At 42.2% G+C, this 26,618-nt stretch overlaps 1 protein-coding gene across 2 annotated transcripts in view; it reads left to right on the top strand.

Moving 5' to 3' along the window:
- PDE6C (phosphodiesterase 6C) overlaps positions 1-26,618 on the top strand; it is a 51,115-nt gene that overhangs the window by 3,248 nt on the left and 21,249 nt on the right. For both annotated transcript variants that reach the window (XM_087432286.1, XM_004427848.3), the window contains exons 2-14: positions 3,493-3,645; positions 3,750-3,839; positions 4,798-4,938; positions 8,178-8,252; positions 9,261-9,325; positions 9,429-9,495; positions 14,576-14,623; positions 18,269-18,418; positions 19,009-19,152; positions 20,386-20,454; positions 25,191-25,337; positions 25,577-25,684; positions 26,077-26,186. In XM_087432286.1, coding sequence (XP_087288412.1) covers positions 3,493-3,645; positions 3,750-3,839; positions 4,798-4,938; positions 8,178-8,252; positions 9,261-9,325; positions 9,429-9,495; positions 14,576-14,623; positions 18,269-18,418; positions 19,009-19,152; positions 20,386-20,454; positions 25,191-25,337; positions 25,577-25,684; positions 26,077-26,186 — 1,367 coding nt within the window. The remainder of the gene's footprint in view (positions 1-3,492; positions 3,646-3,749; positions 3,840-4,797; positions 4,939-8,177; positions 8,253-9,260; positions 9,326-9,428; positions 9,496-14,575; positions 14,624-18,268; positions 18,419-19,008; positions 19,153-20,385; positions 20,455-25,190; positions 25,338-25,576; positions 25,685-26,076; positions 26,187-26,618) is intronic.

Raw genomic sequence — 26,618 nt, forward strand, 5'->3', positions numbered from 1 at the left:
GGTGCTCAATAAAGGACAGCTGGTAATATTATATTTATGCCAAAGAAGGTTTGAGGACTGGGTTTGGGCGGCCAAAAAAGGATCAATGATTATTGCCTGTTTTTAAAACAGGTTAAAGGCAGAAAAACTTTTAATAACAGGAAACTGAGAGAAATCCTTTTCAAGTTAATCATTTCTTTTTCTATTGGGAAAGCTGTTGATTAACTCTGTGAGTGGTTCTCACTCCGACTGTGGTTTAAAAGAAAGCCATGGGAGAAGTCCTAAGTTTTCAATAATTAACAGGGTGCTTATAGCTCCCTTTTCTCCCTCCTCTCTCCTTTCTCTCCTCTCTTGCTGACTCCTGATCGCAAGGGTTAACGGTATTTAATCAGAATTTAACAATGCTGAGGTTGGATGAGAGATCCAGGCAGCCTGCTGCTCTAAACAATGTTCTCTGCTTGCCTGCAGTGGCTTCTTTGAAGAAGGATCATCAAGGGAGTTTAATCCGAGAAATACGGGATTTACTCAAATAAACGTCACTAAGGATTGTTTGAACTAGTGAAAATAAAAACCAGAAAGCCTCACCTCGCCTGGTGGATGGTTTTATCCAGGGTTTTCAGATACAATAATACATTACATTTTGAAACTTATAAGCCATTTTCTCAAAACTTCCAATTGAACTTAAGAACATTTCCTTGTGTTTAGAATCTAGAATAAAATAGCATCGAATGTTGAAGCTGCAGAGTGGAGTATGTTTGCAAAGAAATGCTGCCTGGGGGCTGGCCCTGTGGCTTAGCGGTTAAGTGCGCGCGCTCCGCTACTGGCGGCCCGGGTTCGGATCCCGGCATGCACCAATGCACCGCTTCTCTGGCCATGCTGAGGCCGTGTCCCACATACAGCAACTAGAAGGATGTGCAACTATGACATACAACTATCTACTGGGGCTTTGGGGGAAAAAAAAAAGGAGGAGGATTGGCAGTGGATGTTAGCTCAGAGCCAGTCTTCCTCAGCAAAAAGAGGAGGATTAGCATGGATGTTAGCTCAGGGCTGATCTTCCTCACAAAAAAAAAAAAAAAAGAAAAGAAATGCTGCCTGACTCCATCCCATGTGTAAATGAAGGTGATCACCATCTGTAATGGGTAATAGAATAAGAGGAAAACAGAATGTGAGCTGGCCTGGGCAAGCAGTGGATTAAGAGAAAGAACCTAACAAAGTCTGGAGACATCCTGGCCTGAGAGTGAAGATGCTACAGGAAGCAGGGAGAAGGAACCAAGAGAGTAGTTGGGAAAGAAATGTGGCTGTTGATGGCAGGGGGCAGAGAGCTGGCCCTCTGGAGGAAGTGTCCTCCTATACATAGGAGGCCTCATCAGCTAAGAGCATCTAATTTCTTCAGTGATTAGAATTGGTTAGAAAAGCTAGAACTAGATGCAAAATAGTAATTGCAAAAGAGAACTGCTTCTAATCCAGGGAAGTGCAAAAAAGTCCCAGCTTGTCTTCCCAATATTTATCGAGCACCTACTCTGTGTCAAATACTTTAAGTTCTCTACTCATACTGTTATTTTATCTTCACGACAGGGACTCTAGACAGCAGATAATATCACTATTCCCATTTTCAGATTAAAAAATGAGGACTCAGAGGGAAGTAGCATGCCCAGGATCACACAGATAGTAAATTAGGGCCTGGTTTCAGCCGAGGAAGTCTGATTCCAGAACCTTCTTCACCATTATGTGATGCTGCCTCCTAAATAAATACATAGTTGGTTTGTGTGGTTCCACTTTGGGAAAGATATAGAGGAGATCTGGCATAAGGGGCTGCATTTGATGCCCTTAGTATCTCACGTTTTCTTTGTGAATGGTCCCATTTCTAGGGATCCTCCACTGGAGTGATTCACTTGCTAAAAGTACAGATTCCTGGGGAAGACAGATGCCACTTTAGGAGATGAGGATTCGGTGGGTCTACTGCGAGGCCTGTGAATCTGCATTTATCTGCAGGTGATTCTGACGCACAGCCTGGGACTATTGCTCTGAGCTGAGCTGTGAGCTCTGTTCGCCAAGCAGGCCTTATTCCCCAATAGAAATTCTGGCCTGGAAATTACGCACCAGTGGACTCTCACATTTTTACTTTGGGAAACAACAGAGTCCAGCTTCTAGGTTTTGTGCTGCTTCTAAAAGCCTTATCAACAGAGGGAGATGAAAATAACATGACTTGTGAAAGAAACACCACATTAATTTTGGCCAATGAGTCTCAGAGGCAGACTGAAAATTCAATTCTATTTGAAGAAGACTCAGGTTCAAAGGGGAGATGGTAAGGACCCACAGAAGGCTGAGTCTAACCGCATCTAGAGTGAGTATTCCTCTAAATTACAGCTAATAAGATAACTACCAAGGTTGACCTTCTTCTCAAACCTTCTATTTGTGCATCTCTCCAAACTCATCACTCTGCCCTTTCCATGGTTAGTGTATTAGAATCATCTCTTGCATCTACTACATGAGGCTAGCGTCTGGGATGATCCACTGCTCTTCCCCCAAAGAAAGAAATTAAAAATATGAATGAAAGACTTTAGCTTGGTAAAACATTGAAAAACTGATAAGTTTTTGGTGCTGGCAAGAGGGTGGTCCTCTCACACATGACCAGAAGAAGTAAGAATTTTCAATCTTTTGTAAAAGTAATCCATGTATATAAAAACTGCATATACCTGTTGATCCAGCAAAAAGGGTTTCCACTTTAGGGAATCTATCACATAAAAATAAAAGCAAGAATGATTAGTGCAGCATTGTTTGCAGTGGGGAAAACTATAAACAGACTGAATCAGTGGAGGGTGGTTGAGCGGATCATGGAGCTCCCACACTGTGGAGTAGTATGCAAGAATCTAGAAGATGAGGTCACATCCATGTGCATTGGTCCGCAGGGAAGTCCATAAGATATTGTTAAGTGATGAAAGTATTGTATAAAATTATAAAGGAAAATTTTATTTAAAAAGAAAAGAAAAACCTTTGTCCAAGCACAGAGAAAGACATAGAAGGAGTCATGCTGAGCACTTAACAGATTTCCTCAAGTAGGTGAGATTAGGAATTTGGGGATTGACTGGTTGCAAGTGCACATTTTACTTTGGTAATTAAAAAGAAGAGCTCTATGAAATATACCTGTAACCTCAGCTGTGCTCTCCATCCCAGCACACGCTTTCTGTCCATTGTAATCCTGCACCTTTCCCTCCCCTCCTCTTAGCACCTCACTTTCCACTTGGCCATAATATCACCTCTTTTCTCCTGGCGCAATCTCAGCCTGCCCTAGATAGGCCATAGCTCAGGTGGGAAACGCTCATTCGGAAACAGGCAGTTTCATTCTATGCAATCATAGGATGGGGGCTGGGTGGGAGTGCTTGGGACTGCTGTGCTGAGGCCCTGCTTGTCTGTTGGTACTGCTTGGATTAGAGAGAATGATCTGTTGCCATCCCTAGATCTACGCTCCATGGTTCTGTGCTGCTTTGGCAAACCTGTGGATGTATCTTTCAGAACAGCCATTTTTCTGACTTCATGGACAAACAAACCGGGTATGTCACTAGGAACCTGCTGGCAACTCCGATCGTGATGGGCAAGGAGGTTCTTGCTGTGATTATGGCGGTTAACAAAGTAAATGCATCTGAATTTTCCAAACAGGATGAAGAGGTAATGCTAACCCTGGGCATCCAGTCAGAGGCTCAGGAAGTTTATTTGTTGTATAACAGAAAGAAAGATGTCACACCTAATTCATTTTTCTGTGCCATCTATAGGTCTTTTCCAAATACCTCAACTTTGTTTCTATCATCCTAAAGCTTCATCATACCAACTACCTGTACAGTATTGAATCCCGAAGAAGCCAGGTAAAGAGAAGGTGACATTAATCACTCCACGTGGACTTATTCTGACAAAGGACCCCGAGAAGACAAGCCCAGACCCCTCTTACCCCTTGCAGGGCTTTAAATCACATGAAGCAGACCCTCCCACTTTGGTCCCAGGAGTCCTTTCCTGCTCTGACCGCCTCCCCCCCCACCTCCCTGCCCCTCCATCTGTATGTACAACGTGCTTGCCTTTCTTCGGTCTATATCCCTGGTAGCCATGGTTTCTTCATCTATGAGATGGCGATTATAATTATATACCTACCCCTCTTGGTTGTTGTGACTATTAAAAGGTCATTAGGTGAATTAGTTCATGTAAAGCTCTTAGCAGTTCCTGGTACAGAGTAAAGCTATTAATTTGAGGAGCAAATCACTTCTCTGAAGTCTGTTGCCTCCTTGAGCCAGAGGGATAAAGAACAACACTAGTAGCCAGGATACCTGAGCCTGGACCACTCTCTGGACCTCAGTTTCCTCATAAACACAAGGGTGGGAGAGGATTTGGGATGGAGGGTTTCCAAGGCGCCCTCATGTTCTAACTCTCCAGGTAAGGTTACCTTGACTAGCTAGGATGCACGGAAGGAGGCATGTGGCTTTCTCCTGGGGCCAGCAGGAGCCAGTGGGCCACCAACACTGGACCCCGTGCCTAGGGACTGTCTCTGCATCCAATTTTAAATCACTTGCCCTTTGGAGCCAAAACATTTGGACATGGGGACCAATTGTGGCTTCTCCCCCTTCATAAGCCTGCGCAGCCTTGCAAAGGTCTACTCGTCATCCCACTTAGAGAGTCTGAGTGGTTGTCACAAGTGTACGTGTTCAAAAATGGAATCACATTGTTTAGTGATATGCATTCTGTGTGATGCACCTTCTGTTTCTTCTGGCTAATGCTCTGTCTCTTCATAGTGTCTTTTGTTCTAACTGTTTTCTTTTTAATACCTACTTTCAGATCCTTATGTGGTCAGCCAATAAAGTATTTGAAGAGCTCACAGATGTTGAGCGGCAGTTTCACAAGGCGCTCTACACGGTTAGAACATACCTGAACTGTGAACGATACTCCATTGGACTGCTGGACATGACCAAGGAGAAGGTTCTCACTCTTCCGTACATTTGTCTCACCTAAAACCACCTATCAAACACACATCACGTGAAATGTGATCCATTAAAAAATGGATATACTATGTAAATAATTATGATAGATCACAAGAACCAGTGACAAGAAGGTATGGTACAGAGGCAAAAGTGTGCATTTTGGAGCAAAGAAGCTCTAGGCTTGAATCTTGGCTTTTCCACTTCCTAGCTGTATGTGTCTTCAACAAGTCTTTTTTACTTGTTTTTAAATTAATTAGTAGACTTTATTTTTTTTGATAAGTTTTAGGTTTACAGAAAAAATGAGCAGAAAGTTCAGAGAATTCCCGTATATGTCCTCTTCTCCCCGTGCCCCACAGTTTCCTCTGTTATTAACATCTTGCGTTGGTGTGGTACATTTGTTACCATTGATGAATCAATATATTATTATTATTAACTAAAGTCCATGGTTTACATTAGGGTTCAGTCTTTGTGTTGTGCAGTTCTCTGTTTTGACCAATGCATAACGTCATAGCTACCATTACACTTTCATACAGAATAGTTTCCCTACCCTAAAAATCTCTCTGCTGTACCTGTTCATCTATCTCTTTCTTCTCTCTAAACTTCTTGCAACCACTGATTATTTTACCGTCTCTATAGTTCTGCCTTTTCCAGAATGTCATATAGTCGGAATCCTACAGTATATAGCTTTTTCAGATTGACTTCTTTCACTTAGTAATATGCATTTAAGTTTCCTCTGTGTCTTTTCATGGATCGATAGTTCATTTCTTTTTATTGCTGAATAATATTCAATTCTCTGGTTATACTAGTTTGTTTTTCCATTCACCCACTGAAGGGCATCTTGGTTGCTTCCAATTTGGGGCAATTATGAATAAAGCTTCTATAAACATTGTGTATAGGATTTTGTGTGGACATAAGTTTTCAACTCATTTGGGTAAATACCAAGGAATGCAATGCTGGATAGTATGGTAAGAGTATGTTTAGCTCTGTAAGAAACTGCCAGACTATCTTCTGAAGTGGCTGTACCATTTTGCATTTCCACCAGCAATGAATGAGAGTTCCTGTTGCTCCACATCTTTACCAGCAGTTGGTTGTGTTAGCATTTTGGATTTTAGTCATTTTAATGGATGTGTAGTGGCATCTCATTGTTTTAATTTGCATTTCTCTGATAACATATGATGTGGAGCTTCTTTTCGTATGCTTATTTGCCCTCTGGATATCTTCTTTGGTGAGACGTCTGTTCATATCTTTGGCCCACTTTTTAATTAGGTTGTTTATTTTCTTATTGTTCAGTTTTAAGAGTTCTTTGTGTATGTTGGATACAAGTCCTTTATCGGATATGTGTTTTGCAAGTATCCTCTCCCAATCTGTGGCTTATCTTTTTATTCACTTAACAGTATCTTTTGCAGAGCAGAAGTTTTTAATTTTAATGAAGTCTATTTTCTCAATTTTTTTCTTTCATGGATTGTGTTTTTGGTGATGTACCTAAAAAAATCCCACCAAACCCAGCTCACCTAGATTTTCTCCTGTGTCATCATCTAGAAGTTTTATAGTTTTACATTTTACAGTTAGGTCTATGGTCCATTTTGAGTTATTTTTTGTGAAAGGTGAAGGGTCTATGTCTAGATTCATCTTTTTTGCACGTGGATGTTCAAGTGTTCCAGCACAATTGTTGAAAAGACTATCCTTTCTCCACCGCCTTTTCTCCTTTGCCAAAGATCAGTTGATATATTTGTGTGGGTCTATTTCTGTATTCTCTATTCTGTTCCACTGCTTTATTTGTCTGTTCTGTCACCAATACTGTACTGTCTTGATTACCATAGCTTTAGAGTAAATGTTGAAATCGAGTGATGTCATTTCTCTGACTTTGTTCTTCTTTTCAATCTTTTAACCTTCTTGACTCTTGGTTTACTCATCTGTAAAATGAGGACACCTCTCTTATCAGTGTGAGGGTTAAAGATTATTTAGAGATTATTTATATGTATGTATAGTATCTAGCACATAGAAGGGCATAATAATAAATGATAGTATCATTACCAGTTTGAGTATTTATGTTCTGAAAAGTTAAAATTATTTTAAAGTAGAAAAAATAAAATATTTAATATTATCCACACACAATTTAATGCTTATTTCTCATCTTGTTTAATTAATTCTGTTGGAGCTCTCCTAGTTCAACATAACTAATGAATACCATATCATTTATTACCCATGTGATTGGAAGTTATTTTTTCAGAGTAATTGTTCTAAGTGGATAAACATAAGACCAAGCGTCAGGAAAGCTGGGTTCTGATCCTGGCTCTGGGACTTTCTAGCTGAGCGTATTGGTTTGGATGTTTTTGGCTGTGAGTAATATCAGACCCAGATAAAAGCATCATAGCAACATGACAGTTATTATTGCATTTAACAAGAATCCCAAGGTAGAGCAGTTCTAAGGCTGGTTAATTTGGAGCTCAATATAGTCATCAAAGTCCCAGGTGCTCCACATTTTTTCCTGGCAAGGTGCCTGCTATCTTCAGCGTGCTGGTGAGGTCTCCTCTTAAGACGGCTGCTGCAGCTCAAGGCATAGCACACAGACACGACAAAATTGGGAGACATTTCTTATAAATGTCACTTTCATCATCTTTCATCTGAGGAACACCTTTCCCCAGAAGCCCCTTGGCAGACTTCTCCCCCTTCTTCATTGTCCACAACTGGGCCACATACCTGCCCTCAAATTAACCCCCGGCACCTCATACTGACCACTCATGGGCTGTGCAAGGCCCATCTTCTCTGAACAAATTACCACCTGATACCCAAATAAAATCAGGTTCTGTTAGCAAGGAAGAGGAAGAGAATGGATGTTGGGTAAGGCAGCCAACACTGTTTGCCACTCTGCATGACCTTGGCCAAGCCTCTTAACCTATCTGTATTTAGTTTAGTTGTCTATAAAAGAGCTTCTATCTATTAAGTACTTTTAATTATGTATCATGGTAGGTGCTCTGTATGTATTATTCATTTAATCCTCACAAAGACCCTTGAGTATAAGTACAGGATCCACATTTTACAGGTGAAAAAGGTTAAGTGACTTGTTCACTGTCATGAGTTCATAAGCAGAACTGCTGGGAATTATAGGTCTTTTCCAGCTCTAAAATTCCAGAATTGTATAAATTAACATAAAATATGCAAACACACAAATTCATATAAAATATCGTAGGTCATGGAACAGTTTGTTTAATAATGTTTAAATCTAATTGCCTCCAGGAGTTCTATGATGAGTGGCCAATCAAGCTTGGAGAAGTTGAGCCTTATAAAGGTCCAAAGACACCAGACGGCAGAGTAAGTGCAAATGTCATTCTTGATGATATCTGTGCATGGTGTAAGATGCTAAAACCAGAGGCGGCTGTCCATAGAGGAAAAAGCACTGGCCTGAGAAGGCCTTGGTTCTAGTCCTGCAACTTTCTGGGGGAACTTGGAGTAGTGGAAAGAGCACTGGACAAGAAGTTTGAGGTTCAAGTCCCAGCTCCGCCCCAAGCCAGCTGGGTGGCCCTTGTCTTAACTCATTGTTTAACCTCTCTGTTTCCTTTTCTGCAAAGCCGGGGCTTAGTGGATCCATGTTTCTCCATAGGGAGGGACACATTAGAGCCACCTGCACAGCTTTTTAAAGACACTGTGCCCAGGCCCTTCTTCTGATGTGCTGGATTGGAATCTCCAGGGAGGGGTTGGATTAGATTTACTTCCCCCCTTGACTGCAAGTTTCATTGGCAGGCACTGTGTTTTACCACTGTGTCCCCAGCTCACAGGAAAGGGAAAGTAAAGTGATGGAATATGTCCAGGCCTCAGGTTCTTCATCTGCCCAAAGAAGTACACAGACTAGTTGTCAACTCCCTTCCAGCTTTGACAACGTATTGGCTGAATCCTCTTTCTGAGGCACTTGGTCTGATAAGCCAGTGCTGGAAGGGGTGAATGCTCACTGTACAGCTGGAAAGAGAAAACATTGACTAAGGTTGAGAAATTACGGGATTTTTCCATCAGCCAGATATTTCTGGACAATAGAAAGAGATCAGTTAAAAGAAAAAACGAGATTCCGTTAAAATCTGTTTGGGTGAATTCAACTTGTTAAATTTAGTTCAACAGGCTTGTTCGTGTAGACAAACAGCTGATAATATTTCCAGTTTTATTACAAGCTTGTAATCAGGACATGATTAGTTTGGTAGTAGTTATGCAGAGAAATGTGGTTGGGAAATAAGGTTCTATTTAAATGAGTTTAAAAGTATAAGTTCGTCAATGAAAAATGTTTTCTTTGGAAAATAAGATTAGTCTCATAATTTCTCCCTTTTCTCTTAGGAAATCATCTTTTACAAAATCATTGATTACATTTTACACGGAAAAGAAGAGATCAAAGTCATTCCGTGAGTACTATCATCAAGTGGCTGCATTAGTTGCTATTGTATTTTTGTACACAGTGCATTTCTCTGTATAGTAATGATTTTCTTTCTTCTAATCTTCCTCAAGGACACCTCCCGCAGATCACTGGACTCTCGTTAGTGGGTTGCCAACTTATGTTGCTGAAAATGGATTTGTAAGTTGTTGAACAGATTCCAATCTTAAATAATATTGAATGAAACTCTTATTAGCTAAGAGACAGAAACAGTTGTGAAAGCAAGAATGTACCAGGTGAGGGTGAGATGGCCACTTCCTTTGGCCCAGAACATAGGAGAGAGGAATCTCGGCAGTCAAAAGTAGGTTAACTAGAGACTCCTAAACTCTACACAAAAATATTTTGTCAATGTGAGAGACTCATCCATCCCCCGATGTCTTATTCTGCAGCCACACAAATTTCAGACGTCCTTTGGAAGTCCGTGACTATGATTCGTGCTGGGTTTAGTTGATCTCAAGTACAGTTACCTTGGTCAAGACTTTTGAAGCATGGAAAACTATTGACAAAAGAGAAAAATAGAAAGAAAACTTTGCCACTGACTGCAATGCAAAATGTAGTGAGTTGATAAAGGAAGTGAAGATTTTTGCCCTGGTCTGGCAGGTGGGATGGGGTGGGGTGGACAGTAGGCCAGGTCTGGCTAAGAGAAGTCAGGCATGGGAAGACAACAAACAAGAGGTCTCTGGTAGGTCCCATAGGTCTCATGTCAGAGGACCAGGGTCACCATAGCTTTCCCACTTGGCCTCAACCACACTTTCCTTCCTTCTTATGGCTGATTTCTCTCCCCAGTTGGGTTTCTCCTCCATCTGTGTCGTTTTTTGGCATCCAGGTGTCTCCCTGCAAGAATATTCGATGCTTGCAACATTTATGTTGACATTTTTCTTTCTTCTCCCTTCAAATCCAAGTTTCTAAAATATATTTATAGCATTTATTTGCATATTTGCTTGTTCTTTAATGTTGTCCTTGTGTTTTTGGCAGTGTTCATCCATCTTCATTATTTAGTAAATGGGCATGTGAATTACAGTGACCAGTAGGGTCACCTGAGGATCATAGAGAAAGTGAAACAAAATCTAGATTGTCTAGTGTTCTCTTTTACTGTCACAAATTTGCCTCTGCTTAAAGTGAAAATTGCTGGCTTTAGAATGGTAACAGAGTGAGGAAAATTATGTATATAACTGCCGGATGATCTTTATATGTAGGGATGCTTTCCTTTGGGGTTTCAAGGAGGAGGCCTAAACCCTGGGCTCAGTGGTTATAGGACAAGGTAGCCTCAATCAGGTGACATGATCCCTTTCCCTAATGTAGAGACATGCCGAAGGGAAGAAAAGAAAAAGAAGAGAAAAACAATTTTATTCCTTTTAGGAGTAAACAGCAGTGTGTATTAACAAATACCATGTTTTCAACATTGCTCCAAAATAATTGAAATTTTTAAAAAATGTCAGTCTTCACTTGATAGTGACTTGGTGGTAATGACCAAACATTCCAGTTCCTTCCTAACTGAATCCACACATATCACGATTTTTCAGCCTCACTAAGTAGCTAAATAGCTTGACCATTGGCCCCATCCTTGGTTTCCTGGCAGGCCAGCTACTAGGCCTCTATTTGAGCTTTTATCACATTTGATACTCCCAAAGCTGCTGCAACCAGTATAAGGGAATTTATGCCCGGATTTTTCAGTACCTGTTCTCTCCTAGGGAAACAGTTTGGAGGAAGGTAATTCATCAAAAGCCAACTGATTGAATGCTTAATTTGCCATATAACCAACTTCCCAAGGGATGGATGGCCAGAACCATTGAGGATTTTTTCCACGTTTTGGTTCTGTCGCAGGTTCCCTGCATTTGCTTTCCTGCTGAGTTTCACGTCTCAGCTCCTGCCCTTGGCCCCACGGCTGCTCTTATCCCTTCTGCTGGTAGGGATGGTGGCCAACTGTTGTAAATAGTTTAAGGTATTTCTTTTATTATTATTATTATTTTTTATTTTATTGAGGTTACATTTGTTTATAACATTGTGTAAATTTCAAGTGTACATCATTATATTTCCTCTTCTGTATAGAGTGCATTGTGTTCACCATCAAAAGTCTAGTTTCCATCCATCACTGTACATACATGCCCCTTTACCGCTTTCACCCTTGACCTTGAGCCAGTTCCTGGAACTCCATAATTAGGATGAACATACATCCCAGTTTCCCTGGGACAGCCTGTCTTTATACCTATTGTCTTTGTGAATTAGTAATAGTCCTCCCTTTCACTCTCAAAAGTAAAATCCTGTAATATGTACTCATGAGAGGCAGGACCTACTAAAAACATATGTATTTTGTGTATAGGACAGGATTTCTCAATCTTGACACTATTGATGTTTTGGGCTAGATAATTCTCTGTAGTAGAGGGCTGTCCTATGCATTGTAGGATGTTTAGCAGCATCCCTGCCCTCTACCCGCTAGATGCCAGTAGCACCACCCTGCTTGTAACAACCCCAAATGTCTCAGACATTTAATGCTAAATATCCCCCGGAGGGCAAAATCAGCCCTTGCTGAGAACCACTGGCGTAGAGGATGATATCAAACATTTCAGCAGACTCAGCCAGAGTGACGCCATTCTGGTGGGGCCTGCTGTAACACGGTGGTGGGTTCTGGTGAAGACAGCAAGAGGCTGTGACTCAGGAGCCCTGGGTGCCTTGATTCGGTCCTACCTTGGCAAATCCCTTGGCAAATCCTTGACCTTGGGCAAATCCCATGACCTCTCTGGGTTTTAACGTTCTCATCTGTAAAATGAGGTTGTTGACCTAATTATTTAAGAGATGGGGTCTTCAAGAATTTTTAAATGCTATTTTCTGGATAATAAAAATGATCTGTAGCTTTAATTATAATTATTTGTAAGTATATGATGCTCCTCTAAACTGCATGAAAACTTTCCCTTTTAGCTTTTTAAAACTTTTCCCTCGGTGATTTTCTCACAAACCCAGAAATACTTCAGCTGGATCTCACTGGACTTAGGGGACTCTCTCACACAGAGTTCTCATTAAAGAAGTAAATCCTGATGGATGTTAACTAGATCATTTCACAATATTTAAAAATACCGAATCATTATGTTGTACACCTGAAACAAATATAATGTTATATGTCAGTTATATCTCAACTAAAAAAAAATTTTTTTAAGTAAATCCCAGCTTTGAACGGGGAAACAACAGACTTCAATTTAGTGATTTCTGATAGCTGAAAACATTTAGACATTAAAAGCAAAAATTAGGTATATTTCTTGAATTGGAGGCATTGAATACAGGATCAAACTAAGCTGGAATCAAGATGACATGTAAATTCAAGAAAGAGAGAGAGAAAGAGAGAGATGGAGGGAGGTGGGGAGGGTGGAAAGGATTTCTGGATCTTGAGTTAAAAGCTTGGCCTCTAAGACCTTGAGCCAGCTGTAGATGTTCTCCAGAGGCCTGAAAGTGTGGACTAAAACACATACTGTTGATGGAAAGGTGAGAAAAGAGGACTAAACAGCTTTTTGCCTCTTTAAAACACACCTGAAGGATGCTCAGCCAATCAATTCATGGTATTCATTCAAATTAGATCATAAAATTAATGAATGGTACAGAAGTTCTTAAATTCATAGGCTGTATATGCTAATAAAAACTTGGAAGGATTTTCACATTTACTTTGCAAGAGTAGCCCCAAAATAGCTGACATGGCTCAACCACCCTCAGAAAGGACTTACCTTGGGCCTGAGGGGCTGGCGGGGTTAGTGCAGAGGGTGTAGAAGCCCGCTCTTACCTACCTTCAAATCTAAATTGTTAGATTTTTCAGGAATTTTGAGAACAAGTTGTTCCATTTTTGGAAGCTTGAAATCCCCCATGGTGGGAGTATTTATACCACAGAAATTGGCAAATGATACAAATCAGGGCTTTCCCCAACCCCTCACCAGGAGAGCTGATTCCACCAGCACCCTCACTGGAGAACCCATTTCTGATTTCATTCCATGATTTTGAACAAAATCACTTAATCTCTTTGGGCTTCTATTTACTCATCTTTAAAAGGAAAAGCTGGGCCGGCCCCGTGGCTTGGTGGTTAAGTGCACGCGCTCCGCTGCTGGCGGCCGGGGTTCGATCCCGGGCGCACACTGACGCACCGCTTCTTCGGCCATGCTGAGGCCGCGTCCCACATACAGCAACTAGAAGGATGTGCAGCTATGACCTACAACTATCTGCTGGGGCTTTGGGGGAAAAAATAAAAAAAAAAAAAAAAAAAAAAAAATTTAAAAGGAAAAGCTTGGGGCAGGCCTGGTGGTGTAGCAGTTAAGTGAGCGCGCTCTGCTTTGGCGGCCTAGGGTTCTCAGGTTCGGATCCCAGGAGTGCACTGACACACTGCTTATCAAAACATGCTGTGGTGGCGTCCCATATGAAGTAGAGGAAGATGGGCACGGATGTTAGCCCAGGGCTGGTCTTCTGTAGCAAAAAGGAGGAGGTTTGGCATTGGATGTTAGCTCAGGGCTAATCTTCCTCACAAACACACACACACAAAAGGAAAACTTGAACTTAATTACTAATGTCTCTTCCAGCTTTAAAATGCTATGATTTTAAGAATCCAATATAATTTTGGTGGGAAGAAAGATATAGTCTCTTATTAAGACCCGTTTGTGGATATGACCTGATGTTCAGATAATTAACAATGACCCAACCTGGAATGCTTTCTTGTCCTTATGGATGTGAGCAATAGTCTCTGAATTCAGTACTTAAAGTGATGTCTCATAGTGAATATTTACTTTGGCATACCTAAAAGGTTGTTTCCTCCTGCTCCCTAGCCACTTTCTTCCAACAGGGATCCCACATCAGAAAAAAAAAAAGAAAAAGAAAATACAGCCTTCCCAGCATAGCTGCCACACCTGCCCCAACAGAACGGCCTTTCTGCTCAGCTGTCTTCTCTCCTTGGCCTAAACAGCTAGTTGCATTGAATTTGGAAGGAGAATCCTTAGAGCTTGGGAGAGTAGGGAGGAGCAGAGATAGATGGTGCTAAATGGCGACCAATGACTTAATTAGCAGAAGAGAAGCTAACTTCGAAATGTTAGCAAATTTGGCCTAGCCGAGGTCCAGTGTGAATAATTTGCTTGCGAGCAGTCGAGAGCTAGTCAAGAAGCCTTCACACCTGATGCGTTCTTTCTTGTTCTGCTTTGTGTGTTGAATGGCTGTACCACACGATGTTTCAGGACTTCCGTCTCTTCTTGCTTTACAGATCTGTAACATGCTGAATGCCCCTGCAGATGAATACTTCACTTTTCAGGTAACCTCACCCTCTGCCAGGCCTCACGGCTCAGTGCAGGGGAGGAGGGGAACAGCACTGTCGCCCCCACCGCCCGTCCCCAGAGTCCGCCTTATGCTCCGGTGTGGCCAGGAGGCACACACGGGGCTTATGTCCCCCTCACCCTGGCTGGGCCAGTGGCTGAGTAGCAGATTCTTCAGTGAAGGGAGAAGAGGCAGGAGGAAAAGAGGGGAGTGAGAGAGGAGACAGGGTGTGTCTCCCCGGCGTGCAGGGGGCCCTGCCCTTCTCCATTCTCCCCCGCTCCTGGTCGTCTAGTGCTAGAAACATGCCTGGCACATCATAGGTCCTCAATAAATATTTTCTGCATGAATCATTGGCACCCGAATTCAGCCCTTTGGGGGATTTTCTCGCAGCCCTTTCCTGCAGTGTATTCCAACTGTCATCAGGAAAAGAGAAACTTCTTATTGGGTGCTTGGGGGCCTCGCCTGCTGCCAAGGCTCTGGGTCTTATCCCTCCTCCTCTAAGATCCAGAGATCCCCCTTCCCCACCTGTCCCTTCTGCCACTCCCCTCCCCATCTGTCACCTCTGCCACCCCCTCCCCACCTGACCATCGGGGATAAACTGGCATTTGGCTCTGCAGCCTCTCCTTTTCTGCCTTCTGGCACTTGTTCTGTATCCTACGTTTAAGGAACATCCAGTTAGAGCCTAGTCCTGGTCAGGATTAGAGACTGCCCTCCCAGTGGGGACCGCGAGTGTCTGTCTTCCTGGCTCTCACTCACAGACACACACACAGAGCCTCAACTATGCGTGGATGGAGAAGCCAGCCTCCTTGGGGGTGAGGGGCGCCTTCTCAGCATCAGAAGCAAACCAGGCCTGGGGAAACCTGTGCACACTTCCTTAGTTATGTGGAAGGTTTCCCTCTGATCTCCCTGCTCATCCCTCTGCTCACTGACATGGAAAACGCACAAACACCATATGGTGCCTTTGCTCCAGCTCCTTCCTCCTTACAGCCAAAGCTTAATCATGACCACGCTGTGCCCAGCCCTGACTCCTATATTATGGCAATTGGGTGCCAGGAAAGAATGCACAAGCGGGAAAAAGGGGACAAGGACTTTCTAAAGTGTCCAAACCTTAAGCAGTCGTTGTCTAAACAGGGAGGGGAGGGCGCTGGCCCAGGAGAACCAGGACTGCACTCTGAGGTTTCAGGGCCTGTACTTTCTCTCGTGCCATGCTGTGGCTACCACAGGAGCAGCCACACAAATGCTCTGATGGCCCTGGCAGAGAGGAGGCTAGGGGTTAACCTCCAGCCCGTAGGAATTTCCCAGCTTTCCAAGAAACATCAGTGTGGTGCCCATGAAAATGTCTTCTCAGCTCTCCAACTATGGGAAGGATAACCATCCAATGGCTGCTGGGCTCAGAAATCCACTGTCACATTTGCACTGAGGCTGGGCTTCCCATGGGCCACTCGCAGCCACTGGCTGAGTGTGGCAGGGATGCTAAAGCAGGCCAGACTCCTCTGACAGCCATGTTGCCCTAGGAATCCCCAGCAGACTCTTCTAGAATGGCACTGCTATCTAAGAGGCTTCCACCCAACACTCCTCCTTTCCCCCTCTCCTTAGTCCTGGGTCAGAATTGCATCTTGATGGTGCTGTAGGCCTCCTCAGGCTCCCTCCCCATTTTTCCACAGGCATCGCTCCTGTGGATCATTCCAAAAAGCAGACTCAGGAGAGGGCGGCTGCCCTCCTCAAGCCTCCACCCTGCTCTGCCTTCCCATTCTCCCTGCACCTGCTCATGCCTCGCCTCTATTCTCCCTAGTCCCTTTTGCACCTGACAAGTTTAATGGAAAAACCAATGACCCAAAGAGAACTACAGTCAGAGCAGACTTGCAAAGGCAGTGGGTCTCAAACTATGTTCCTTGGGATCATGGTGTATTAGTTTCCTATTGCTGCTGTAATAAATTACCACTCAGTATCTTAAAACAACACAAATGTGTTATCTTACAGTTCTGGAAGTCAGAGGTCAGTAAAGCTTGTTTTGGAAGCTTTTAAAAATATACATAGGTGCTTACGGTTCTGAAGTTATTTTGCACACAGATAATATATTTTCTGTTATTGATTTTGTCCCTAGTCCATGTGAGGGTGTAAGTATATAAATATTTCACAGTATTTTCCAAGGATGAAGACTTTGAGAACCACTGTGCACTGCTTTTTTTCCCTAAAGCTTTGAAAATTAGGACACATAAATTGGGGTTTGGTTTCTCTGCTTTTCATTCCAAGTATAAAGATAAGATCTTCAACTAATAAGAAATTATTTATTCAGCACGTGTCATATGCCCAGGACCGTCCCATCACTTACATGGAATTCAACACTTTGTGGAACAGCTCTTTGGTAAGGTTAGAAAATAGCCTCGGAGACAAAAATCAACAATTCTGAAACATTTGGAAAATATCTAAATGCTAAATTGTATGGTCCAGGCTATAACTGCTGTTGGAATTCTGAAAAAGAGAAGTTCCACATGGATGAAAAAAGTTAGAGAAGGCTTCATGGGAGAGGCAAGACTTAACCTGGGCTTCTGAGATGACTGAATAAGCCAAGGGCAGGCTGAAGAAGGAATAACGTAGTATGTTAAGTGCTCGGCTGCCTTTGCCTTGCTGCAAACTGTGCAGGTGCCACACCATGGTTCTCAGACTTCAGAGGGCATCAGAATTACCTGTGGAACTTATTTATGATACGTGCCCGGAGATTATGGAACAAGCTAAAAAAAAAAATATCTCTTGCACGTGGTCCTTGGGCCACACCTTGAGAAACACTCCTAAACTTCTGTGTCTGCATCCCTCACTAGACTGTTATCATCTTGAGCTCAGGGCCTCTGATTTATTCATCTTTGTACCCCCAGCAGCTAGCCCAGGTCTTGGCACGTCATAGGGGCTTGACAGATGTTTACTAAACTTGCCTCATCACAGAACAAAAGACTATTTGGATGGATCAGTCAGGAAAACAGAAACCATATTAGGTATTTCAACAGAGAGAATTTCACGTAAGGAATTAGCTAAACTGGTGTTGGAGGACAGAAAAAGTGAACAGGGAACACTGAGGTAACAGAGGTAAGTGCTTCCCATCCCTAGGGCTGGAGGGACAAAGAGAAGAGGTTAGGGTTGTCACAATACAGACACTTCATTCTAGTACACTTAATCGCATATACTAGAACACTTTTATGGTCTTAGCCATGTTCTGACACAACGTAGGAATTGTGCATCTAACATCCAAAGATTATTCTTTCTTTAAATTAAAAATAACCCAAGTGGAGGGTGTGGCTATAAGGGGGAAGTGCAAGGGAGCCTTGTGGTGATGGATTAGTTCTGTATCTGGATTCTAGTGGAAGTTGCATATATCTACATGTGATGAATTTGCATAGCAGCACACATACGCATGCACAAATAAATATATATAAATCTAATGAAATTAGAATATGCTCTGTGGATTGTACTAATGTCTAGTTCCTGGTTTGGATAGTGTACTGTAGTTACAAGATGTTACCATTGGGGAAACTGGGTGAAGGGTACGTGGGACCACTCTGCAGATTTCTTTTGCAACATCCTGTGAATCTACAATTATTTCAAAATAAAAAGTTAAAAAAATAATCCTAAGTGTCTTTATCGTTTGTAGAAAGGACCTGTAGATGAAACTGGTTGGGTCATTAAAAACGTCTTGTCCCTGCCTATCGTCAACAAGAAAGAAGACATTGTGGGAGTAGCCACATTTTATAACAGGAAGGATGGAAAACCTTTTGATGAGTACGATGAACACATTACTGAGGTAAGTGCAATTATGAAATAATGGAGGTAAATGAAATTCATGAAATAATAGAAGATGCATAATTATTTGTTGTTCTGGAATGATATTTTGGAAGGGCAATTAAGACATGAGTCACACATGGTTGCAGTCAATATGTTGTTATAGTATCATTTCTATTTCCTGATTTCTTTAAACTGCAACATTTTCTACCAAAGTATGAACTTTTGGCTTAATCCAAATTCTTTACGATACTAGGAAATTGGGAAAAACTGTTTCTATCTCTTTTCTCCCCACTCCTTCTTCTATTCCCTCTCCTTCCTGTTATCATCCCCAGTCCTCTCTCTGATTATCAGGTCATACTTTATTCTACTGGATTTTTGTAATTCCCTCCTCTACTAAAGTTTTCATGGTGCGTGGTACACTTTGAAAAGCAAGGGCTTAGCCAATTTTATTGTCTGGGGCTGATTATTAGTATGATTTTTCTTAGATTAAAACAAAGAACTGGGTTGTTGATGGTGGAAGGGAGATTGATAGGAAAACATGCAGGTTGTTGCCTCCAAATTAATTTTCCTCTAATTTTAGAGAATTGAATTACATTTTATCCATTTCAGACTCTCACACAATTTCTTGGATGGTCTCTTTTAAATACTGACACCTATGAGAAAATGAATAAGCTAGAGAACAGAAAGGACATAGCTCAGGAAATGCTCATGAGCCAGACCAAAGCTACTCCTGATGAAATCAAGTCTATTTTGGTAAGTGGGTAATTCACTCCTGTGGACATTAGGTAGTATCTAACCATGGATTCTGGAATTTGTCTAATTATTCAGAGATCTGACAAATGGGAATAGGTTTAGTCCTGGTCTAAGGAAGGGGAGACAAAAAAAAGAGGAGTAGGGGGAAGACTTGGGTGGCCCAGTGTACACAGAGCCTTATGGGACTTCCAGGCTGCTTGGTTGGAATATCACTTTGTTAAAAAACAGCTCCTGGGTCTATAGGAGCTAGAGTAGTGACATCTAGATTCAAGTGTGTTAACAAGCAAAAAAAATATTTTCAGGAAGGGAAATGTATCAGTCAGCTATTTCTATATAATTTTGCATAACAAACATAACATCTCAATGGTATGTAACAATAAGCATCTTTTCTCACTTGTGCATTTGTGGGTTGACCAGGCTTCGATTGATCTTGGTTGAGTTTGGCTCCAAGCTGTGAGTTTGGTTTGCTCTATGCATCTCTCATCCTTCTGGACCAGTAGCTACCTTATAGATGTTCTTCTCATGATAATGACAGGAGTATAAGAGAGCAAACCCAACTGTGCAAGCACATTTTAAGTCTTTACTCACATTATATTCACTAAAATTCTCACTGGCCAAACTTGACCAAGACTAACATCATGGATGATGGGAGAGCAAGTAGATATTTGCTCACAGTGTTCTAATTTTCACTAAATGAAGTGCAAATATCACACACCCACTATTTCTACTCCTTTCATTTCCCTAGCCTTTAGAGTGTATGCATAGGTATAGTTTTGCTGGGGTGGTTTCTTTGTTTTTGACTTTGCTGGGTGATTTGAGAATTAAGAGAATTTGGTTTGAGAGTCTGTGATGTTGAAGATGAGAAGGTCAAGGGAGAATAAAGGGAAATTGCTATAAACTAAGAAAAAACAGATGTAAGCTACTCATTTTTCTCTTTCTTTCCTACCTACATACAAACAACCCACATCTCTCTTTTTTTTTTTTTAAGACAGCTACTGATACATTTTTGAGGAATAGAGAAATTCCCCCAAATTATGTTTTTTATAAGAGATTATTTCTTGGAGAAAACTCTTCAGAATCAGGTGCTTTAGGTCTTTTTTGTATCCAGAATGTATCTTTGTCATGTAACTCATTACAGCCTATTTTAAATATATTTTAACTGATTTTAAGATTAGAGGAATCAGATAGAAATCTTCTTTGTAGTACTTTCACTCAATTGCTTTTGCATTCTAGAAATATAAAGAGAAGTTAAATATAGATGTAATTGAAGACTGTGAAGAAAAACAACTTGTCACAATTTTGGTAAGTGTTTTACTTCTATCCTTAATGCCTTTTTAATAAGATATATTAGGACATACTTTCCCATTTTTCAAGCAAATGTTGAGTTTCCTCATCTCTGGTACCTTTCAAGGCTAAAAAGAAAGGGGATTTCTTCTAAAGAGTCATCTTCTAGCTCCCTGCTTTTCTTCCTCTTTGTCTCCTACAGTCCAGTCCACACAGATAATTTAGAATCATGGCTAAACTAGACTATGGCATAAGGGACTTCAGGCACAGACTCCAGAGATAGCACGGCCTGGTTTAGTTTAACAACTCTAGATTACACCATGGCCAGCCCAGAAGACACGTCAGGATTACAGTAGAACATAGACCCTTCTAGAAGTCACAATTATCATCTGCCATCTCTAGCTTCTCTCTGGGAGCCTGGAGGACTTCAGCTTTTTCCTATTGTTATTAGGCCACCCCTACTATTTCTGGTTGAAATTAACTTCTTTTCCAGTTCATTAATTCTATATTTTGTTGTGTCTAGTGTTAAACTCACACAAACCCGTTTTCTACAGTTTACTGTTAATCCCATCCAATAGATTTCTTAATTTCAGAGATTATCTTTTTTAGTTCTAGAATGTACAATTCATTTTTTTAAAGATTCAAACTCTACGTTAAAACTTTTCATCATTTTATCTATCTTCCCCTCTATTTTCCTGAATTTATTGACCATAATTATTTTAAGTTCTCGATCTCAATACCTGAATCACCTATAGGTCTGCTTCTACTGTCTATTTTTACTCTTGGGTTTCAGTCATTTAATCATTTTAAAACATAGTTCATATTTTTTTTCATTGAGAACCAGACATTGTGGATAAAAACCTGGAGGGGCTCTGGGTGATATTATCTCTCTGCAAAGAGAGTTTGACTTTATTCTGACAGGTGAATGGAGATGGCTTTAGATTTTGTTAGGGAGGTCTATTTCAGTTTGGCCCTTGCTACTAGGATAGAGCCCTTATTTCTAGAGTGTGGCCCTTCTGGAATTCCAACTGAAAGCCTGGGATATTTACCAAGGCCCCTAGACCTTGAATTTCAGAGGCTTGAATTCCATCTGCTTGAAATTGAAATAATATCACATTTATTTCCCTCACTAACTATCTCATCCTGTTTTCCACCGCCCCTTTCCAATCTGTGATGTAAGTCTTTCTAAGCTAAGATACACCGAATATCTCACCTTCCCTCTTCCCATCTTTTATGAACTCTGTCCTCCCATCCTATCCCTTGGTTCTGCTACCACAGAGCCATTGGCCTTTGACGCCTTCTTGAGGGTCCCATTCCCACTGTGCATATTTTCATGTCACCTCAGTCTCTTCTGCCTTCTCCTACTCTCCTTGGCTTCACCTCTGAGCACTTTCCTCTCACACTTGGCCTGGAAGACAATGCTTCTTCTGCATGTTTTACATGCATCTTCTTGTAAAACAAAACTTTAATTGACATCCATGACACTTAGGAAATTCTCTAGTTCTCTATTTAGAGGAGAAAGGACTTTATGCTGGAAAAGCAATAAAATGGACAAAGAACCAGTAGCTTTGCTAAAAGATAGCCTATTTTGAATGTAAAATCTGCTCTAGGCTCATCCCCAATAATTGCTGCAAGAGACAAATAAATATTTCAGAAGTGTTCTCCAAAATTATCTTGGCATAATTTCCCAGCTACATAATTATTTATGCATCTCCATTTACCAGGATTCTTTCTCCAGGTGTGCACTTTAAGTCTAGGTTCAGAGGAGGCCCGTCCTCTTTTCTAGGTGAAACAGCAGGCGCATGTCACTGGGAAGGACCGAGGTAGCAGTGCACAGACCCAGGCAGAGGAAGTGAGGCAAGTCCTCCTCCTACCTTTCTCCTGCTATCCAGGACATTTAGGTCACTCATAGATAGACGATCTGGAGAGGACTTCCCAGAGAAGTACCTCACTCACTCATCCTTTATTCATTTTTTTTCATTCATTAGGTAATTATTGAGATGTATTATAATACAAGGAAGCCTAGGTCCTGAGGGCAAAAGATAGTATGGTCTAGTTCTTATGTGGTTCAAGAAGCCCCAGTTTATTAGGGAGACAAAAATATAAGCCATGACACTGCCCTGCAAGGACGAGCTCACAGAGCATGACCACTAAGTGCCCAGGGGAGGCCAAGGGCCTGATAGAATACGAGATGATAGCCGTGGCCCTGAGACTTGAAGGGAAAAAAGGAGTCGACTGGGCAGGTTGATGATGGGGGCTTGGAGATGCCTGGAGATGAGAAGGGAAGCAAGACAGTACAGATTGGGGCCTGGAGACACAAGGTCGCACGTTGTCTCAGGAAACTGATGACGGCTGGGTGTGGCCAGAGCCCCGGTGAGCAGAGGAGAGGAGCAGCCTGTGAGGCCTGGCAGGGAGGCGGGACAAGACCAAGACAGCGTGGCACGCTAGGACCCGGGAAGTGACCTGATCAGATGTTCAGGGGGATCCTTCTGGGAGCAGATGGAGCAAGCCAGCCTTGAGGCAGGAGGCCAGTGGGGCCACTTGATGGCCAAGGGGGATGGCAGCAGCTCCCTACTCCACCCATTACACCCCAGTCGTGTGATTCCTGCAAAGAGGAGAAAAATCAGCCTTGGGCACCAGAGTCCCGACCTACCAGATCAATCAAACGCCTTTATTTTTCTCAACCTCTCTGTATCACAGACTGAAAAACAGCTGTTCTTCAAAACCTGTGATTTTAGTATTAAAGTATTATTTTATTGGTTCTCCTGTAACTGCAGATGGGGCCTGGGAATCATAATTCTGAGAACTCCTTACTTTGTTTCCTGCTAAAATGCACATTTACACTTTAGTGTGACTGACCCTGTGATGCATTAAAAAGCACTTTCACATTTTATCTTTGCATCACACTCTGAGAACCATAGGGCAGAGACGAGAGGCCATGTGGCACCCCCTTGCACCTCATAACTCTCTTCTCTTACTTTGATTTTTAAAAGATGTGCTTATTGTCTGTCTCTCCCCATGAAAATGTACGTTTCAGGGGCAGTGACAATGTCTGCTTTATTCATTGCTTTACCCATAATGATTAGAACACAGATGGGAATCAATAAATGTTTGTTGAATCAATAAATAAAATGAATAAGTGAAAAAGAAGAGCCTATATGGGCAAGAAATCTGGGAGGATTTGGAGAGAAAAAGAAAGTGATAAGAAGGAGTAGCAAAGGGCATAGGAGGGTCCTATGAGAAATGGAGAAAGGAGTTTTGTGAAGTGTTACTATGGGCCATGAGTTGAATCCCCTCTAATTTTCGAGACATACAAGTAAAATGGGAATTGCTTTTTAACTAAAACAATAAAGACAAAAATGTTATTACTATTATTCCCATTTCACAGATGAGAATACTGAGGCTTGTTCAGTCTGGGATATGTAGCTAATCCAAACCCGGAACTGAACACTAGTCTCCTGACTCCCAGCCATTGCTTTGCAGGAAAAAAATCTCTGCCTAAAGTGACGGTCTGAGAGTGGCATTGGTGAGAAGAGAGCCCCAAGGAGTGGAGAGGAGGGCAAGGGTGTGATGGGGCCAGCCAGGACTCAGGGGATAGGGGACCAGAAACTATAATTTTACTTAAAATGGCCATATACCATTTGGTGTTGAAATTTGTATAAATAGAGTGTGAGCCGTCCCCTGGGAAACTTTAAACTTACTGAGGGAAGTGACCGCAGCACATGGGTGAGCACACACAATGGGCTCAGTAAATCCCTATTGAACTGAATTGCTCATCTGGTCAATAGTCCAGATGTCTAGTCCTTGCTAACGCCTGCATCCGGGAGCTTTCTCTCCTCCCACTGGATCTACTCTTCTCTCCTCCCTGCCTCCTACCAAATCAGCTGAATGCACCCCCTTCCAGAAGCTCTCCTCCTTTAATTCCCCCCAGCCTGCCTTCAACTTCCCCCACAGTCATGGGCACTTACACCATGCTCTGTGAGTATTCTCAGCTCTCACTTTCACTGGTCTGTATTGTATGTATAACCATTTCAATAATTTCAGTTCCTTAAGGGCAAGATCCATATTTTTATTACCTAAGCCATGTCAATACTCACGTGCCTAGTTCACTGTTTTTTCACCTAGTCCTATATCCTAACAAGCTGTGGGTTAAATGAGATGTCTGCAATTGTACCAATACACTTCATTCATTCGTTCATTCATTCATCCAACAAAGTTTACCTAGCACCTCCACGGGCCAGGCCCTGCAGGGAGGATACCCCAGCAAACAAGACAGACGCGATCCCACCCTTGTCAGCTCACAGTCTAGTGGGAAAGCGCCACTGAGCATGTAAAGAAAATATGATAGATTGAATTAAGCCATTATTTACTGTTGAGGGAATATTTCTCAAATAGGAAAATAGAGAAGTTGAGTATTGAAAATGGGTAAGGCTGCTGCAACTAAACATTTTATTTTGCATCAAAGAAAGAAAATAGCCATTGGAGTTGGATTTGGAATTGAATTCCGTCACTTAGAAAGTTTTGTAATATAGCTGAGTCTCAGTTTCACCATCTGGAAACGGGATAACTGTGCAGGTTTGTTGTGAGGATAATACATGTAAACTGCAGAAGCCAGTGCCAGGCACTTGGAGGCTCAGTGAAGTGCGCGTGGTATCCTTTCATTGTCATTTTGTTTTACGCCCAGTGCTGGATATGTGCCACTAAAGGGAAAAAAGATGCATGTAATCTGAAAAAGTTCATCCTTGTTTCAACAGAAAGAGGACTTGCCGGACCCACAAGCAGTCGACCTGTATGAATTCCGCTTCAGCGACTTCCCCATTACTGAGCACGGGCTGATTAAGTGTGGACTGCGACTGTTTTTTGAAATAAATGTGGTGGAGAAATTCAAAGTACCCGTAGAGGTCAGATGGTATCTAATTTAAAATACTGTGAGATCCTGTTGCTGACTTCACTCGTGGTTCCTGTGGCTCAAAAGATTTAACCTCAGTTTGGATATTACATTATTATTAACTTTGTAAATATATCAGCTTAAACCCTGTAAACAAGACAACCTATCTTTTCAGATAAGATTGTCACAGACCTTCTGACCTTTAGAATTCTATTCCAAAGTCTGACGGGTGTTGTCTTCTTCTGGGGACAGGTCCTGACCAGGTGGATGTACACCGTGAGGAAAGGGTACCGGTCCGTCACTTACCACAACTGGCGGCACGGCTTCAATGTGGGGCAGACCATGTTTACCCTGCTGATGGTGGGTACAGAGCGCTGTCGCTCACCGTAAACCTGCGCAGGCCCCTCTTGAGCCTGGTGAGAGATAGATCCGGTCCATCATTTTGGATAGTAATTTTGGAATTCATGGCCACAATCCATACACCCCAAACTCCCCTGTAGAAAATGCCAGGGGACACGGGTACCCAGCACCTGGCTGGACTGTCACTCTGACATTCGAATACTTACCTCCTTAGAGGAAAACTCAGTTACCTGCTGGGTTTTGTAATCGCCCGAATGAGCTACAATATCCGCAAGAAATAAATCCAACTTGCTCTGAACACACAGCAGGTCCCCTTCTCCATTGCAGGCAGGCCTCTCTGCACGTGTTGCGGAGGTGTGTTAATCCAAGTAAATATACGTATGTATTTTTAGACAGGAAGACTAAAGAAGTACTACACGGATCTTGAAGCCTTCGCCATGCTCGCTGCTGCTTTCTGCCATGACATTGACCACAGAGGCACCAATAATTTGTATCAGATGAAGTAAGTCAACACATGCAGCAACAGTGACATGTACTGGTGATGTTTGAAAGCGCCTGGGGGGGTGAAGAAAATTTTTCCCTGTTCCTTAGCCCAATCGGTTCCTCTTAGTCATGTTGAGGAATCACAGGGCGGTGTTCTGTGCCTTCTGAGCTTCAGCCCTCATAATGTTCTCCCTTTCTCTCTGGCTGCTTGCCTCCCCTTTCCCTTCTGTTTCCGTCTCCAAATGTGCCCCTGCCTTATTGGTGAATGCTTTCACTCCTGTTTTCAACTTTGTTTAATCAGAGTATTGACTTCGTGCACTAAAGTGCATTGATCTTAGGCTGACACTTGTACATACCTGGGGAACGCCACCTAGCTCAAGCTAGAGAACATTTCTTCCTGGGCTCACCACCTCTCATGCCCCTGGTCCTTTTGCTTCTGTGAAACGCTCCT

The sequence above is a fragment of the Ceratotherium simum genome, chromosome 6 (assembly GCF_057802395.1).
Source record: "Ceratotherium simum simum isolate JZ-2026a chromosome 6, ASM5780239v1, whole genome shotgun sequence".
NCBI lineage: Eukaryota > Metazoa > Chordata > Mammalia > Perissodactyla > Rhinocerotidae > Ceratotherium > Ceratotherium simum.